We start from the raw sequence: 19,768 nt of genomic DNA on the forward strand, positions 1-19,768 counted from the left end.
GCTGATGTTGACTTGTGTCCATTCTACTTTCTTTATGAAACTTTCTCCTTTCTTGGAGTATTAGTACAAATCTTGTTTGCAGATATTCAAACGCTTCTGGGAGTTGTTTCAGCAAAAAAAATAAAAATAATAAATACTACATGTTGCTCTTCTTTCATGCAAATCACAAATGAGGCATCTTTTTTTGCTCGCACTGCAGGTACAAATGAATTGATTTTGATTAACACATTCATACCTGTACAGCAGTGCGTGGAGTGACAACAGCCTCGAATGGAAAGCTCTGATAAGACGTTTAATATCACTCACTCATTCACTCATCGTCTTTACCGTCTACTCCTGTATACTGGGGCATGAGGTGGGGTACAACCTGAACGGGGTGTCTATTCATCACAGGGCACATACACACTCACAAGCTCATTCACACACTACGGGCATTCTGGGAACGCCAATTAGCCTAATTTGCATGTCTTTGGACTGTGGGAGGAAACCGGAGAACTCTATGCAGACCCAAGGCGTTAATCGAACCCAGACCCTGGAGGTGCAAGACACCTAACTACTAAGCCACCATTGCTAGTTTTAATATAAATTAAAATATTATTGAATAGTGCGGATGATTTTTGACTCACCCCATGTAAAATGTTCACTAATGTTTAAATTTATTGGCTAGAATTTATTTTAACATTAGTCAATGAGCATTAACTGTTTATTTTTAGTATACCGATATGATTGATATAAATTATAAATTATAACAACCAATAAATGTTTCATAATTGCTGGTATTGTATTTACTGCTGATTATACTGATTTACATGCTATTACCAAATGATAATGTAATTATTAAGTTGCTTTTTATTAGCTCCTGTTATTTATTAATCCCCCAGGCATCTTTTTACATTATGTAATCTTCGTAAAAGACTTCAATGTTGCTTTTTTTCCCTCTTCTTCTCAGATTTGCAGTTTGTTATATTTTAAAACCCACTCTCAGTGTATTGATTTCCATCATGCCTCATTTCCTTCGCATACTGGCTCTCAGGAGAGGCCATGATGAAGTGATAAGCAACAGCTGATTAACTCAGCCTACGGTTTAATGATCCGATAAAAAACACATTCGACCTTGGATGACCTAACCGAGATTCGGCTTTACCTCTAAACATGGCTCAGAAACCAGTTCTCATAAACGATGCAATCTTGCCGAAAGAAGCCAAAACGCTGTAAAACTCAGCAAGTGTGTCACTGTTTTAATATTTAATCATTACTTTGCGGGTAACATGGTTTAAGCCATTACTGCCTCAATCCCTACAGTCCAAGTCTAATGATCAAATCACTGTTCCATGAACAACAGTTAACTTTCCCACCTGCTCATCTCGTAGAGGAAACGATCGGCCTTGGCCATCCGGTCCAGTTCGTGTTTGTGTTCCTCCAGCAGATCCACATCACTCTTCTCTGGGATAAACTTCATCATCTGCAGTACAGAAAGCCTTCAAAATGAGAATACATCATCCCTACCGTACAAGATCACCATGCACACTTCTCATTAAAAGCACTACAAGTTGTGGTCTAAAGTCCATGATGCATACCTGCTCCAGCATGTCCTTAGGCAGATCTTCCTGTTCATCCATAGTCATGAAAGCCCTCCTAATTTCCTCATTGGAGAGTTTCAAGCTAAAGACAATAACAGGAAACAGAAACCAGACAGACATGAATGAATCACTGATAATGAACTCATAACAAATCCAAGGAAGTGTCCATGTTTTAATTACAGACCCGCGTCTACTTAGATGCTACGCAGGTCCAAAACCAACACATGCACCACTGGCATAAAGCAATGATACATGTGCTTTATCGTTGTTACCCATGAGTATTTGTTCCAGACGAAAACCTCATTTCAATTCATGTTGTGAGCCAAAAGAAATTAGGAAAAAGCCATGACATTCCCTCAGGTGGGTTCATCTGTACTGCATTAGGACTCTCACTTAATTATGTCCATTAACTACTGGATAGAACTGATCAGGTGAACTTGTGGAGCAGTGCTAGTGATATACATCCAGACTTCCTGGAACTACTGTTATTGAAGATTACTTGATTCTTATTAAAGCAAGATGATAGGATGAAACAGCTCCATGCTATGATAACACCGTAGAGAAAAAGTACATCAGCACAGGCGGTCGTGCTAGACTACACACAGCTCATAGTCAGCGTGAGGCGTGCTGCTGTTATTGGGTTAGCTTCATGTGTGTACGTGCCAAGCACAACAGGTGTTTGACAGGCCTGAGATCTGGACTGGAGAGCGCTCTCAGTTCCTCTGCCAAAGACAGAGAAAGAGGAAGGAGGGGAACGGACGGACAGGACGTGGAACACCTCCAGACCATGCTTTTTACCATAACGCTGAATCTAACTGACCAGAAGGTATTGATTAATTTGCTATAACAGCGGCTTAGACAGTAGTTCTGGCTACAATATAAATCACAGATTCTATTAAAGCTCTCTTTTTAATGTTATCATTTATATAAGAACAGCTCATTTTTAGGGACTTGCTTTCTGGATGTTCCACATAATCAAAGTTTAACCCTAAACAGAATAAAAACCAGATATGAATAAAACTATGGTTGCTAAGTTTTCATTTTCCTCTACTATTATTTAAGAATTTGCTTTCCGACATAAATAAATAAACATCAGGGTGGTCATGCACAACAGCGGAAGTGTACAGTATGAAGACTGCATGTTCACATTTATTTTACTTCCATTAGGTCAGTGATGTCTCTTATTTCAAAACAATGGCAATCTGTACACTCCCATCCACCATAACATTATAACCATTTACAGGTGAACTGAACAACACTGACCACCATTTATATACCAACAAACTAGTGGCAGGATCATGGACGCCCAATTCTCATCCATGTCCACAGGGACCAAAAGCCACCCTGTCTGATCCGATCAACAGAAAAGCCAAGAAAATAAAAATCTATTCTGGCCCCAACAGAGAGGCACCAGAACACCTAGCGCACTGCAGCCTGCTGCTCCTGATCCTGGCTGGCTCTTGACACAACCGACAAATTCGCCAGATTCCAAATCAATCGAACACCCATGGGATGCAAAACCGTGGTTTTGATATTAACAGTTTAAATGTTACAGCTGATCTGTGTATCTCTCTGCTTTGTTCTTAAGATGCAAATAAATGTTTAAGGTTATAATGAAATGTGCATGGCACGAAACCTGCATGGTTTTCACCCTTACTTTATTTGCACTTTAAGTAGTTAGTCAAAGTTTCTATATACATTACTAAACTGAGACCTAATCTATAAGGCTATAAAAAAAAACATTTTCCTAATAAATGCCAATCAACTCTGAGGATTTTTCATCTTCATCCAGTGCCTATTTCCTTAGTAAGATACTTTTACTTTAATTAAATGGCCTGAACTATTCAAATCACTAAGGAAAGTATAGTTTCTGTGGCAACAAGTAGTGGATTCAACTACACATTTTACCTGGAGATGATTTACCAATAATCCGAGTGTGCTGATTATACAGTACGTCTCAAGAGACACGTCCACCAATAAACTTCTAACATAATTAATTAAAGATGACCTAACACACTCTAATATGCCTGTTTTGTTTCTTTACTCATATTTTCCGTAGTAACTACTAATTTACAGGGCCGACGTTCCACATAATCCGAACCTAATAACAGTATTTTAAAATTATATTTTTGTAAGCAAACATTCATTTAACTTAATTAGCAGTCTGTTACATGTCCTCTTTATCTGCTCTCTATCCCTTTGTTAATATGCGGTATAGCAGCACTAACATGCGCACATGTATACCCCATAATCCCACTTTCTAGTCTGTCCATCCCATTTGTATAAACCTCTTCTTGATGTGGAATTGTTTTCTCCCTAAATTAAAAAAGGGCCAAGTGGAAATGCTAAGTGCCATTTTGGTTTGTTTCATCTGATTTGAGTCAGACAAACTTAATGACACTCTTGAGAAGAAAACCCCTCGCTTCCGTATGGGGCCAAACCACATTTAATTAGTGAACGTTCATAAATCCGAGTGCAGCCAACTGTTACACTTTCATGGCTTCAATTCCTCACACCACAGGCCACTTCTGAGTGACAACCAGAAGTTTTTACTTGGAAAATAATGAATGACCATAATGTGTTAAACCACTTTCTGTGCTGATCCAACATACCCAAGTATCCACAAATGGGTACATAAAGGAGAAAAACTAAGCCCAGACTTGTGAAAGCCAAATCTTCTCTAAAATTCAAATTTTAAAAAGAAGCTAAATGAATGGGGTACCCTGTCATACATCTTTTATCCATCCATGTGTGGTATTCTTTGGATATATACTGTATATATACTGTATAGAGGCTTAATTAGGCGTACTTTGTATTTATTAGGCTTGTATTTTAATGAAGTCTTGAGGAATAGTTCTCCGGGCTTCCTGAAGGACGTTTTTGGTTCTCATTTGCAGTCCAGTTCCTGTACCTGAGCAGTTCCTTGTTTTTGTTTGTTAAGCCACACAAGGATAAATTATTCAAGCATAAAAAACCTTTAACTTTAGGCATTAACCAGCAAGAAACAAGTGCATATGAACAGGCCAGTTATAAGTATACTGGTGATGCCGAATGCTGAGGTGAAGAGACAAGGAGGAAAACCAAACCAATTTTTAAATTGTATCCTTAGGAAATTTGGAGTAACCAATTTTTTTCCCATTTCTTGAATTTAATCTTCATCATATAATTAAATATAAAGAAATAAGGTGTGGCTCAAGACCTTTCACAGTATAGCACATAAAACCGTTTTTCATTTTCATTGATAAAAAAGGACCTTCAAAAGCTGTTCTAACATCACCAAAACCTCCAATCCATTACCACCACTCATAGTCAATCCGTGTGTGTGTGTACATGTGAAAGTGTGTGTAACATGTTTTTTATGTACGAAATTTAATCTGACTGAAGATATTCTGATACGAAACCACATAAGACAGTCCTTGTGATCACAATAGTCACAAGAAAACATTATGTTAATCTAGCTCCAGGGGAACTCACAGTTATCCAAAGCTCAAATATCACTCTTGGCAGAATCTAGCATGTTTTCAAGTCTAAATAAATGACATTTCTTTGTGAACAAGATGATAAACTTAAAACCACAGAATTTCTTCACACTAAGGCAAATTACCTAGGACAAAGGTCAATCTGCTCGAAAAGGAATTTATGGAAAACACCCCGTATCAGTAGAGGAACTGACAAAGAAGTTTTTCGTCAACAGGAAATAACAGAGCAGAGGCAAGGTGTTTCCATGGAGCCGTAAACGTGACAAAGGGTTTTACATATAGGATATGACCTCATGTCTGGAAGCGGGACGGTTCCGGAGACTCACAGTCAAGGCTAAAGGCATCACTCACCGCGACAGCAAGATGTTGCAGTTTTGTGCCCTGCGGCCGTCTATAACGGAGAGCTCTTTGACTTTCTTAGAGCTTAAAGTGTCATCCTCGGCCTCTTTCTAAAGAAAAATAATATGATATATATATTAGATGTTTTCTATTACACACCAACACTACAACTCAGCTGTATATGTTGAGAAATGTGTTCTAATGTATGCCTTGTGCTAATTTATGCTATAAGCAAGCATTGATCAAGTCAAATTTAAAAAGAACAAAATTGATTTCTACAGAGTAACACATACCTGTTTGTTGTTATTGACCATAAAGAAGTCCTAAAATGCAAGTCAGGAGCAAAGTAAATGCAGCACACGTTAGAAAGAGCGGTGATTTGTGAATTCAGCCAAATAAAAACAGACTAGTGGAAAAGATGAGATTGATGATTACTGAGAAGATGCACAAAAGCAGAAGTGCATGATGGGGTTTACATGTAGCTCCATGCATTGTTTTAAATAAACATACCAAATCTTCACACTTATCATCTCTACTATGAATCACAAGCAATTACAGGGCATTACTGCAAAAGCGAACATAATGGGTAACTCAATCTTTTAAACATGCCAGACCATTGCTGTGTTCCAAATACAGTACCCTAGTCACTATTCACTGCATTAGAAATTCAGAAACACTGCAATAAATGTAACTGTATGGAATAGAATATATATGACTGCGCTCATGTAAAAGACTTTACAAAACAATTCCACCATTACTTTACAGTTTGGAGGAAAACCGAAGCTCAATATGTTTATTATAGTGCATTATATATGATGAATAGGGCAGGGTTTCAGACACAGCATACAGTATATGGATTTACATTAGTTGGTAATAGACAGCTGATTAAATTAATGTCAAATGCAGCTTAATCATGGTTATTAGGAAAATAATAAATAAATAAATCAATAAATCAATAAAGCATGCTGCAGTTCTGCTAGCCATTGCAAAACAAAAGGGTGGCCTTGGTTTGGTATGCATGTCCATATTTTTCAAAAGCGAATAAGCACAGTCAGAATTCCAGCTATTAAAAGCCTATAATCTACCAGAGCATGAATTCCATTAAGAACCTTTCCTTTGGCCTGATGACATCATGAAGGCTGGTATCCATTGTAAATATATATAAGAATTATAACTCCGTACTCTGTATTTTTTGTTCTCTAGCACAGCGACAAACAACACGAGCTCTAAAATCACATTCTCATGCATGAGTAACTGCAAAAGCCTTCTCATTTTGCTCTGAATGAAAGACAGAGATAGTCCTGGTTTTACTAACCTGTTGTCTCTGGTACGCTGAGAAGGTCTTCTCGATGTCTTCCAGGTCTAAGATTTTAAAAACCTTGCTGTCATCAACTTCAGCCCACACTGTGCTGTCCAGCTTACTCTGCAACAATGAAGTTTTCATTAGTGACTACTGTCCTTTACTAAAACACAACCACAATTCTGTATTAATCCGATTATTCATCCCCATTTTACTCGCTCTTGAATACATCAAGGCAGTTAATAGAACAGGGCCACTCCATGCATTTAATATACACATAAGACATACAAAAAATGTGTACATCTGACCAAAACACCCACATGTACTTTTTTGACATCCTAACCTAGATGTTGATCCCCTTTGCCGTTATAATAACTTCTCTCACTTTGCGCACAGAGACACTACCATGCTGAAACAGATTTGGCCCAGGTTTCTTCCAGTGGAGATAAATTGTAATTCTACAGCAGACACTCATTAATTATAACTTTAAAACATTTAAACATAGGTTTGGGGTTTCCCCTTGTGCCAGGAGTGGATCCTTCGGGTGCTGTGAGTTGTGGGGCGACATCGCTATGGATTAGACATGTTTGTCCAGCGCATCCCATGGGTGCATGATCGAAATGGGATCTGGGAAGTTGTGGCCCTGGGCACTTTGCCTGCTGGGCACTTTGATGAAGTGCACAGTGTTAACTGTTTTTGGTGATTTGTTGTGCATTGGCTTTTCTGTGGATTTAGACCTGGACATGCTGGCCTTTGGGCTAATCTGAGGTGTTAACTGGTGATTTCTGAGGCTTGACTGTGATTGTTACTTAGTTACACAGTTCCATATGTGTTATTTCATAGTTTGTAAATCTCCAGTATTGTTCGAGAACATCAGGAAAAAAAAAGAAAACATTGCATATGGTGTGTCCAAAGTTTTGACAGGTACTGGCAAACGTTTTGTTTTATGATTTTGAATAAAATGACCTGAGAGAGTCCACAACAGTCATTTTCATAAAAGGGTCCATGAAGCACAACCCGCTAATTAACTTATGACTGGATTTATACAAATGCTAGTCTCTTTGCCTAGTCACAAGACCACTAAAACAAAACAAACAAAAAAAAAATCAATAGCACTTAGTCCAACAAATGATGCCAAAATAAAACTGGACATGATGTGTACGGTCAGTTAAGAGTCCAAGAATAAGAATCTCCATGGCTTTAACCAACAGCCAGATACAAAGTTTAATAATGAAAATCTCTGAATAGTTGGATTAAATTAATAAAATATATTAATTACTCTTTTTACTGTTTAGAAACCACTGGTCCAAATGACTCATGTAGACTCACCTCAGGCAACTTGGACCAGTTGAAAGATTTCAGTGGATTTGATGGCTGAGGAATATTCTTCTTCTTGAGAGCTGGGCCTACAGGGGCTCCTGGAGGAGGCGGTGGGCCACCAAGAGCAGCGCGTCCAAAGGGGGGTGGAGGGGCACCAGGTGGAGGGGGTGGTGGTGGGGGCATCATAGCACCGCAGGGTGGAGGTGGTGGAGGAGGTGGCATCATTCCCCCTGGGGGTGGAGGAGGAAGTGGGGGGGCGAGAGGCCCACCTGGAGGTCCAGGGATGACTGGGGGACCACCAGGTACAACAGCTACCTGCCTCTTTAGAAAGAAGTGAACTCAACATCAGTTTGGGGCATTTCAGGTAGAAAAATGTATAGTATTCTTATACAAATTGTTTATGCATGCAATAAATAGAAAAGATTGGACTGAAAATATGTATACCGTGCTGAGATCATGTAGGCGGGCATTAAGCTCTACCACTTGCTGCTTAACCAGCCGGTGTTCTCCTGACTCTTTCTCAAGCTTCTCCTTCATCTTGTTGAGCGTCTGCATCATGTCTTCTTTTTCTTGGGATTTGACTTCACACTCCCGTTCCTTCTTCTCTAACTTCTGCTGGAGCTCTTGGTGGTCTACCAAGATAAAAAATCCACCAAAAATTAAAAATTTTATGAACTTGTCTTTAAATTATTCTTACACCTCTAACAAAATACCTTTTGGGAAAAAACAAAGAAACTAAAAAACAAAGAGAAATTGTTAAAAAAAACTCAAGTAACAGACCTTTCCGCATCTTTTCGGCCTGTTCTTTCCACTGTTTGACCTCATTTTCATTGACAAGCCTGAAAAATGGTAAAGCTCAGATCGCTGGATGATATAAATACATACAATATGTATATAAATGCAAGACAACACATTTAAAAAGAGTAAAATGTAAAGAATAAAATAAATAAATAAATAAACAAATATGGCTCACTCACATTCTAACCACATTCTTGACGTTAAAGTTTTCTAAAGGTGTGACATCCGGGTCATGACCTTTGTCATTCTGAAGGACCATCTGTTGGACAATGCGGTCGAGAAGCAGCCAGTACTGCACTGTGTTTCCGCTCCTCTTATCTGTAACAGCGTAAAATCGTATTACCATCGATAAAGACATTAAAACTCAAAATAGGAGAAGATAAAGGACCAAGGAGACAAGAAAAAAAGAAGAAAATAAAAAAGAAAAGGCAAAAGGAAAAGGTAAAGACGTAAAAGAAATATGAAAAGAAATGGAAGGAGGGAGGAAGGAATGGAAGATGGGAAATAGAGAAAGAAGGTACGGAAGCAATGCTCACATGGCATGAGCAAGCAGTGGTGCAGTATGGACATAAAGTGCGGGTATGCATCTGTGTGAGTCATCTTCTTGCGTATGAGGTCAAACACCTGACCTGCACTTTTAGTGTCTACGTGTATCTAAAAGTGGGGGGGAAAAAACAAAAGTAAAACTCGTTATACATCCGCCGACCATTATTAATGGAATTAGTTTTAGATATTATTAAGAAAGATCATATTAGGAAAGAATGATAACTTGGTCCACTTACACTCTCAAAGCGTCTGGATAAAGTCAGTTCATCTTCATTTCTTAGCATTTCAAAGTAATCCAAATGCCTAAAGGAAATAAAATGCAGCACACAAGGTTGTGATGTCAATCCAGACGCATTATACTAAGAAATTATCATTTAAATTTTTTTATTTTACACGTGAACCTTACCGGTCTAATGTTGAGTTTTCATGTGACCTGAGTTTATCGATGACCGGCTGAATCCCCAACATGAGGAACTCGTATCTCAAATGTACCCTGAACTCAAGACTGGTCTAGGGGTTAAATACGTGTCGAGGAAGAGCAGATTGTTATAAGCAGAATGTACATTATAGATACATTCTTAACAATAAGCAAGACATGACAAATATATTACAAGAAGACAAACACAATATGTGACATGACATCTAGGAAATGTCTGAAAAATGTAGTCACATGACCTCAATATTATATTGTTGTATCAACCAGCACTAATCTGTACAATGTATATTAAAGACATCGACAAATAAAAACCTGCAGATGTGATACTAAGGTGTATAAGACAATTGTCTCACCTCTCCAGCTCCCTGGCTCAGAACAGCATTAATGAAGGACATGATGGCCGTTTTCAAGCTAACCTCATCCCTGTACCGCCCTGTACTTCTGTCCAGATCATTTAGAAGCATCTACATAGAGAATAATAAAGAGGTTCAATGATGTGTAATTAATTGCATCCTGCTACCAGTAAAACAAGAAGCTCCATACTTCTGATATGGCCCACCTGAAACCGTGTCCGTTCACAAGCAAACTTCTGGTAGTACAGCATAGCCTCTAGAACCTTCTTATGACCTCCAGGCACCAGACACACAGCTCCCATGATCTCCAGCACGGCTACCTTGGTCTTAATGTTCTCAGTGGCCAGGCTCTGAGCAATGATGTTAATACTCTCGGGGTGAGAGAGCACATGAGCTCGGCCCTGCGAGTTGTTCATCAGCGCTTTGATGCAGCCGATGAGGGACGTGTGAATTTGGGACTCCGTGGTCTCGTAGTCCATGCTCTTCAGGAAGTTCAGGATGCATGTTAGACCATCCAGGTCTATAAAACGAGTAACAAACCTGCAATATATGAAAATAAATAAATAAATAAATAAAAAGGATTTTAAGTAGATCAACGTTACACATTTCCAGTCAAGCAGAATATTAGAATCCATGATGAGCAAGAATAAATGATGACCTAACCCAGAGGTCAAAAGGTCAGCTATTAAATGCATATATTTCTCACAGGTTTTATTATCGATTAGGTCCAGACGGTAGACTAAAATCAAGGTTATGCTGCATGTTTTACCCAATAGAAAAAATGAAAAAAAAAAAAAAAAGAATGCCATTTTATATTATGTTAAAAATAGCCCATTCCAAATTTGTAACTGTATGCTCATATTACTTATGACCAAAAGAGATCACTTCCCTTTCCAGCATAATGTAGGATAAGCTTGGTTTATCATCAGGGAAGCTGAATAACTCTCATAAACCAAGTCAATTCATCAAATGTCCTCTATGTAAAATGATCTGTGCTTATTATGTCTGCTAAAATAACACATGCAGACCTCATAGGTTGTGTCCGCAGTGCGGTTTTTAGGCTTTCTATGGTCTTGTTGCGTTCCTCTTCTTCCTCCTTCTCCAGAGCCAGAAGCGTCTTTCTCTGTGAAATAAATGAAAATTTCCTTTTATTGGAAAAAATGTCCTTACAGTCAGAAATGATTAAATCTCATTATTTGTCTTAAAACGAATAAGTGGAACATAGTATAAAAAGTGGAGTCTGCAAAAATATACATTAATAACTGTATTCCGAGCAGCAGAAACACGACAAAAAAAAATGATGGCGAACGTAAGTGCATAATGGAAAAGCTATTCATTTTGTCTGCATCAGAAAATTAGAAAATGACTCCCTGAACACAGATATATATTGAGGCTTATCATTATCATGCAAGTGCAGCAGGACGTCTATGATAAAGATTGGACTGTTTGAGATTTCGCTCTGCATCATTTTCATATCACTTTACCATCTTGGGGTCTCTTCCAAACGCCTGCCTGAGTTGCCAAGCCACACATCATGATGATGTTGTAACCTGAAACAAAGCCTCTGGGTTTATAGACCACTGCATGCATGATGACTGGCGTGTAACAAGATTATTTTATCTTTTTTTTGTTTTTTCCCTTCGCCTCAAATCCATATTTCTAATCTGCTATCAGAGAATTTCTGAGCAAGAATTTTTGAGTTTATTTTTAAACAAAAAGAGATCTTCAAATTTGGCAAAAACAAATAATAAAATGAAAAAATAATTACTATAATGGGGCAGACAAATTTATAGTCACACAATTACATCATAGAGGAGTGTAACCAGTTCAGACCTGGCCTTCAAATCTCTATCAGAGATTCATTTCGACAGGGTTCAGGGCAGGGTATCATCATTTTATGATGCACAGAAATTCCTTTCTTCTACAATGAGAACCTTTTCAATAATGGGCACAACCTATTGATTCTTTTAGTAACCGATTGTTCATTTAGTTTGAGATTCTTTACCTTCACTGAATACTGATCAATGGTTTACATAAAGGCCTACAGTATTAAGCATTTAGTGCATTTCAGAGTTTCACTCGATGATTTATTATTACTTTAATGCATTAAGCGGGTCTCTATCTCCAGACTTCGACGTGAGGTTTAAATAAGAAGTAAGATGACAAATGCAACCTCGGGAGTAGATCACTTCCCACATGATGTATTCCATTACGGATTTCTCTTGAAGAGAACCCAGACCACCATTTTTCAGATGGAAAAGATATCAGCTCCTGGAACCACAGCAGGGCCTGACAACAATTTCACACTTAATGGACTGAACTCTTGAGTGCAAATGGATTTTGTGGGGTCTTAGTAAAAAGTGCTGGGGAAAAAACAGCTGCAAATGCAAATAAAAAAAAAGTTTAGATTTTGCTGTGAGATACTTACAGCTGCCATTGAATTGAGCTGGTCAATGTAGTACTCTGGCCAGCTTGTAGCACCTTTATTTTCTTCTTGTTCCTGGGAAAAACAGATACAGAACATGTGCACATGTACGCGTTAAACCTTTATCTTATCATCATCAGTATTACCCAGACAGTTCAGACTTGATGCATGATACACAGCACAATGTTTGGGTTTGCAAACAAATTGTCGAACTGGGTATAACTTGGTTACTGAACAGAAGGCTGGAGGTTTGAGCCCCAACAACGCCAAGTTGTTAATGAGACCCTTAACCCTATCTGCTCCTGGATCGCTGTATCCTGGCTGGCCCTGCGCTTTGATGTTAGCGTCTTAACTGGGATATGTGAAAATCTTTTTTAGAAAAACTCTCCTAAAACTTTACTTTGTAATAAAAATTGAGTTACATTAAAGCAAATTAACTGTTAGTATGTATTAATTTGACTCAACAAATCACCAGCTTATAAAAGCAGTACAACATCCAAGATGGGTCAAAATGCTAACAAACCATAATAAAGTGTGATTGCAATACTGCAATAACAAGACACTTTATGACAGAAACTCGAGGCAAACCAAACACAAAGCCAGTGTAGAACATTTTTTTGGAAGAAAAAACAAACTCTTTTGGGAGTGGTGAAGTATGAAAAACACGTCCCCATCCAAAAGCAAGAAGATTAAAGACCTATCACTATCTTGAGCGGAGGGAAGGGCGGTCAAGCACCAACTCCTCTCCTCCATAGAGTTCAACTGGCTCTTAATTAACATCATGCTTACTGATCAGGCTGAAGTGCAGAATCCTGGCATGGTGCTGAAGAATCTTCAGATAGCACAGGGGGGGCTACTTCACACACACCCCAGTTCTACTAAGTCTCTGGGGAACAGTGCCAGCCAGCTGGTGAGCATGTCTGGGGAGACATGAGGCATGCTGCGATACATGCCAAGGCCACAAAGCACCCCAGACATCCCTCTGCACCTGCCTTGATGCACGCCCTGCATTGGAACTGAATGTGGGGGATCTTCATTTTTCCACTCTAGCATTTGTGTATTGGCTACTAGAGGTCAAGAATCTCAAGCAAGGATCAAAATATTTGGCTAATTCCTTCCAGAGTGATGGATATTCAGACAAAACAAGAGGGGAAACAATTCGAAAGACAAGATAGCTTAGCCAAAAGCTTGTGCCAATAGCTATAAATCAACATAATTGCATGCTTTCGATTAATCTGAAGTATTAACCATTTAACCCTATTTCAAACGAGGAGTGCACTTGAATATAGTTCAAGTAAATAACGGACTAATCATGGAAGGCTCAAAAGCAAACATTTCATATGATGGGGAACATACCAGTGTTTCTGGAAAAATAAGCTGACTACAGCAAACGTCCACAATGACCACAGCATGTTTAGAGATCTTGGCTAATAACAATACAGCTGTATGTTTGATGAAGTGTATTTCAAACATTCAATGAGTAATCCTTCAAGAGAAAATATGGACTGTTCATTCCATCACATCATGAGGATGTGTGTGTCGAGGCACTGTATGTGTTGGCCAGCTGGCCAAGAAACTTGGGCTAAACAAGTGCACGCAGGGCCTGGCTTCCAGCTCGTGTCTTTGGGGGAAAATAAATATGATGCTGGAGACCATTTCTTCGGTCATAACCAACATTACGGACCAAGCTAGAAGAGGAGACGTGACACAGGATAAGAGCATGTGACCTAACCATTCGATTTAAAAATAGTAAAGGCTAAACTTTAACTTTTTTTCCCCCAAAGCCAAAGCTTTATGATCTCATCAGTTCAGCACATTTTGTGAGCTTAAAAAGATTCGTCACCACATATATAATTTAATTTGGAAATGATTTGATGTGAAAGCTTTGATCGTAGCTACTCATCACTCCCGAAAAAGGACCCAAATAAGGCAAGCGAGATCAGGCTCAAAACTTTTAAAATCCTTCCTGGACAGGGCAAGGACAGCTGATGCATTCAGCCATGGCCTAGATCCAGGAGCAGTGCACACACCTGACTGGACTGTGACCAGTAGGCTGAGTAATCAGTGACAGGACAAGGAGGGACGTCAGCGGAAAGGGCTGTGGACAAATCTTAAAATAGCCTTTGTCCTTCAAAGAGAAATTAAAGAAGGCAGAACTTTAGAGCCTTCAAGGCCAGGAAGGCATTTACTTACAATAGACCCATGTTCGTGCAGAGAACCAGATTGTGTTTAGCAAACTTTATATATCTATTTTAACTTCTTTTTTTTTTATCTGAAAAGTGCATATAATTGTATACAAGCAACAGTTTAATATTAAAACCATAGACAACCCACCAAGTTCACAACCAAGAAGCATTGGGTTAAACAACTTTTTTTTTGTCATTGTACAAATAAAACAATTAAGTGACTCATGTTCCGCTCAAACTGCAGCAAGAGTCACTTCCTCACCTCTGCAGTCATACCATTCAATTTTATTCTAAGACTGTTACAAAGCTCTAAAGCAAAGCCGGCACTATTGGAATCACTTAATGGGAAGAAAAAGCAAAAGAAGGTCAAGTCGGTCATGACTTTCTACACTGTGCTGAATTCAGGTCTGGGGCCAATGCAAACACTCAATCTATTCATCATGCTCCAAGACCAGAGCTGGCAAAACCAGCTGTCATTAGCTCTGTGGATCCATCGGGAGAACGGCCCCAAGCCTCTTCAAACACTCCTGCTTCTGAATGAACCAAGCAGCAGCTTAATGATGTGGGAAACGGGTGGAGGGCAACAGAAGGAGGAAATAAGTACGAAGCAGGGTTGTTATTTTTTTTCTTCTTTTTTTCCTTAGTCGTATTCCCAGACTGGCAGCACAGGCATGGATCTGCACCCTCTTTGAGAAACAAAGGCTGCACCTGCAGAGAGATCTTCCTGTTTGTCTTGGACTGGGAAACATTTCCTGTATGCCTTCTCATGCACACACACACACACACACACACAACTCTCCCAGACCGGAGGCCATGCCAAGCTTTTGCTCTTTTGGGCTGGCCACTCTGCAGAGTCAGCAGTATTGACGCAACACTGCAAAGACCTGCCGCCCAAAAACTGTCCACTCATACCCTGAAAATCCATTTATCCTTATAAACCAAGCTTTGTTTTAAAGGATTTTGCTGATCTAGCAAAGCATTTACATTTACATGAAAAGCACACCTGCCTGATTTGTGCTTTGAAATGGACTCAAAATACAACGGGAGGACAGAAATTAAACACAGTTCTTTGTTTCAGTTATTTGTAATCTTGTTCCCTTTTTTTTTGTACTATACATAATGGCCATTTCTCAAATCCAGAGACCCAGGGCAATAAGGAATTAGGTCTGTAATTGGGACACAGCATGTGCAGCTCGGCTTAGTAAATGTAACACTCTAAAATACGTCAAGGAGGATTAAGTAAACAGCTACACTTTGCATGAACAACAAATTAAACACTATCGCAATTGTGAATCTACAAAACCGTGTATATAATTTTTTTTTTAAACCTAGCGCCACCGCGGTGCAGATAATTATTCACTTCCCAGGTGGGAATAAGACATCTCGAGAACTAATCAAAAGCAGACAAAGAATCAGCACGTCCTTCTTTTGTTCACACATGGTTTTCCCACTGTTATATTCTCATATTATAATCTTGAGCAGAGGTTGATTTTCTCCAGACATTGTTTATTTAGTTTAACAAATTAAAGATGGATCCTAATCTGTCAGAGGTTCACGATCTTGCACACCTCAACTGCACCTTGTGCCTACAGAACATCAAGTTCAATTAGGAAAATAAATCTCCCCAGTGTAACCCAAGTGTAACCCAAAACCAATGGCTAGTAAGACCTAAAAATGCAGTGCCATCATTGCCATATACTTCAAAGAACGTGCTAAGAAATAGGCACGTCTTGTTGCGGATGCTTCGTTGGCTTAAAGACAAAAAGATCCACTGTGAGGTTTTTACGATACAAAGTGACCATCCAGACTAACGCAATGCGAAAGAGGGGCTGCGCTCACATACGTTATCTATGTGTGAAATGTAGCAATGACTGACCAAAATCCAACATTTGAGCAATCTCAAAAGAGCACTTTACAGAAAAGCGATGCTCTGCAAAACATGCTCTCTCTCACAGTCACTTGTTAACAGGATAATACATTAACATTTAAAATGGAGACAAGAGAGGCTCTAATGGACCTTTTTGTGCTTTCTCTTTTCAGAAAACCGGCTTAAATGTATATTAATACAAAGGCAGGCCATAAAAACACACATCATTTAGATGGAGGCTCTATTAGCATGAAAGCCTTCAATAATTTATCACCACTCATCTGAGAAGAACATAAACATGAACTTCTTATCATTTTAGATAGTGGACCAGTGTAGTAAAGATCAATCAAAAACATGAATGTTTATAAAACTGTTCAATTCTATCACTTGGATTACTTTTTAGTTATCTTACATGCAGACACACATCTGACAAACACCGGGGCTTTTCTCACCTTCTTCTTGCTGCAGTAGATTTGCCATTTCTTTTCTGCAGGCAATGCAAACATGGCCTCTCTGTGCTTCTCTGTGAGGTCCAGCTCATCCTGAAATAAAAAAAAGTGTCACATAAGTGTCATTCTTTTTCAACTTACAAACAAAACTCACAAGATTTAAGTAGAATGTCCCCATAATGTATTTATGTACACACAAATGGTTAACGAACTAGGATTCTGAAGTACATATAGTACACACCAGACTCCTATGACTATGGGCATCGGTGGCTCAGTGGTAGGCTTCGAGCCTGCCATGCGAAAGAATAAACCCCGGACACTGGACGCAGCGCCGGTCCCAAGCCCGGATAAAACTGGATGGTTGCGTCAGGGTATAAAACCTGCGTGCAGATCAGATGGTCTGCTGTGCCGACCCCTCGACGGGAGCATATGAAAGACTAATAACACCACCACTAGACTCATATAAAATAATGATTATTAAGAACATCTCTACATGATATTTTACTACCCACTTAACCCATCAGACCTTACATCGCCACTGTTTCTGAGCAAAGCTTCTTTAATTTATCTTTATCTAATTTAACATCAAAATATTCAGGTTACTGCTAAAAAATATGCTAGCAATTGTTTCTCTAAAAAAAATGGGAGATGAACCAATGAAGATAATAAAGGGAAAAGAAGAAAATTTACTGTTAGGGATTTTTTTCACCCCAATTCAATTTTTGCTGCATAACTAATATGCAAGGGGGTCTTTAAGTCAAACCAGGACTTGTGATGAAATTTCTCATAAATAAAGGCATTCTGCACAATCCAAAAACCTGGTATTACTTGAATAGCCTTTGTATAATATAATCAGCAATATTTACACCATTGCTCTGGCTGTAATGAGAAGCACTCTGTATAAATGCGCGCTTAGTAATGCATGAAAATCAGGACACCACACTTGGCAGAGAATGTGCAAGGAACACGACAGAACGGGACTCTTGTTTCAGATGATAATTTTACTTATGCATTTTAGCTACATTCCTTTCAGGAACTGCATGTGTAAGAATGCTGTAAATACAGTACTGCAGCAATCACTGCAGCACTCCAACGATCAGCTCTATATTATACAGTGGCAAGGCAGAAGCCATTACTCACTACAGGGCACATGACAGCCTGCTGGGAGTTTGTCAAAAAGCACCTAAAGGACTTTCAGATCATTAGAAACAAAATCCTCTGGACTGATGACCAAAGATTGGACTATTTGGAATGAGGGAATCAGCAACTGTGCATTACCTCATTAAAGTCATCCCTACAGACAAACACGGTGGTGGTAGCATCCTGCTGAGGGGATGTTTTTCCATGACTGGGACTGGAAAATTAGTTTGTACAGAGGAAAGTATTAATGTATTAATGCAAAACTGTAAAAAGCTATCCTAAATAAAAACCTTCTGTTCAAATGTCTTAAGCCAACCGTAATTTCTTCATACAGTATTAGGTTAAATATAATTATGTGAAATAAATTAAAGAAATTGGAACAAATGGTTTCCTGGAATAAGCTGCAACACTGGTTTAAACACTGGTTAGTTATGCAATAAACTCAGCAGCAACCTCATTTCCCTCCTCGTCTGTTCCAACCACTCAGCATTTAGCAACACACATACTCGTCATTGGCCTGATCACCAGTCATCAACTGCACATGTTTCTCACTGGCTCTTGCCTTAGGTTAGATGTTTTTTTATATGCTTGGGTGATTCATAGGTCACAGCACAAAAAAAAAATCTAAAACTGGTTAGGTACAGGGACTAAAAACAATAGCCAAAAACTTGCCAAAAATATGACCAAAAAAAAAAAAAGCCCTTCAGAAAGAGCTTGAGGTTCCTCAAGACTACATTTAGTACATACAGTATATTCAGGCTGTCAGTCATAAGTCTACAATCATTCATGATTAATTACAATTTTTTAAAGTTCAAATTTACTTGTATTATAAATGTGCAATGTTGGAATAATAAAATGTATGACAATGTATGTTCTCAGACAGTAACATTTAACAAATGTTAACTCAAAAGCTTTTAAATACGACTGGCATTGCATGCAGTGGCTGGATAATATGAGATGTGACAACTTGAACCCGGATCCTCAGATCCGAAACCTAAAGCCTTAGCTGCCTGAGCCACCACTCCCACAATACATTTAAGCTTATTCTTGTAAAAATAATTCCTCTTGAAGGAAGCTCGAGCACACATCTTTGGTTTTATCCCATCTTTTATCTAGGAGCTCAGTTCAGCACACCTAGTGAAGTTTTCTCAGTAATCTTATTATGTGCACTAAACGTGTCGCTATTGTCGCACACAGCCGGGTTATCACACTGCGCTTATGGGAAGCCATTAGGGTCATATAATTAATTTTCGTAAAAAAAAAAAAAGAAATTCATTAAAGTTTCTAGATCAATTACATGCATTAGCGCGTTAATATTGACAGCCCTAATATATTTACAAAAGAAATGTAAATCTTTGAAAAAAATATATATTCGTATAACTTTAAGTTAAACCAAAAGTAACTAAATTGAAAACGGGTGCTTTTTAAACACCTGCACTTCAGAACAGCGTGTCTATACCCACACACACTTGAAGTACCAGACCAATAATTGCTAAAAGATGTGCACAGCAATTATAACAACCTCACACGCATTGCTGTGTAAGTAAACA

The 19,768-nt window shown here is 38.7% G+C and overlaps 1 protein-coding gene across 3 annotated transcripts in view; it reads right to left on the bottom strand.

Moving 5' to 3' along the window:
* daam1b (dishevelled associated activator of morphogenesis 1b) overlaps window positions 1-19,768 on the bottom strand; it is a 70,416-nt gene that overhangs the window by 8,171 nt on the left and 42,477 nt on the right. For 2 of the 3 annotated variants that reach the window (XM_053488862.1, XM_053488861.1), the window contains exons 3-19: window positions 17,082-17,171; window positions 12,580-12,651; window positions 11,180-11,274; window positions 10,358-10,691; window positions 10,152-10,262; window positions 9,769-9,872; window positions 9,599-9,665; window positions 9,353-9,470; window positions 8,996-9,134; window positions 8,799-8,857; window positions 8,463-8,650; window positions 8,028-8,339; window positions 6,714-6,821; window positions 5,692-5,721; window positions 5,411-5,508; window positions 1,578-1,662; window positions 1,356-1,462 (exon numbers count right to left, since the gene is read on the bottom strand). In XM_053488862.1, coding sequence (XP_053344837.1) covers window positions 1,356-1,462; window positions 1,578-1,662; window positions 5,411-5,508; window positions 5,692-5,721; window positions 6,714-6,821; window positions 8,028-8,339; window positions 8,463-8,650; window positions 8,799-8,857; window positions 8,996-9,134; window positions 9,353-9,470; window positions 9,599-9,665; window positions 9,769-9,872; window positions 10,152-10,262; window positions 10,358-10,691; window positions 11,180-11,274; window positions 12,580-12,651; window positions 17,082-17,171 — 2,117 coding nt within the window. The remainder of the gene's footprint in view (window positions 1-1,355; window positions 1,463-1,577; window positions 1,663-5,410; window positions 5,509-5,691; window positions 5,722-6,713; window positions 6,822-8,027; window positions 8,340-8,462; window positions 8,651-8,798; window positions 8,858-8,995; window positions 9,135-9,352; window positions 9,471-9,598; window positions 9,666-9,768; window positions 9,873-10,151; window positions 10,263-10,357; window positions 10,692-11,179; window positions 11,275-12,579; window positions 12,652-17,081; window positions 17,172-19,768) is intronic. The other variant, XM_053488863.1, reaches the window with a different exon arrangement.

This window comes from Clarias gariepinus, chromosome 27, assembly GCF_024256425.1.
Source record: "Clarias gariepinus isolate MV-2021 ecotype Netherlands chromosome 27, CGAR_prim_01v2, whole genome shotgun sequence".
Lineage (NCBI taxonomy): Eukaryota > Metazoa > Chordata > Actinopteri > Siluriformes > Clariidae > Clarias > Clarias gariepinus.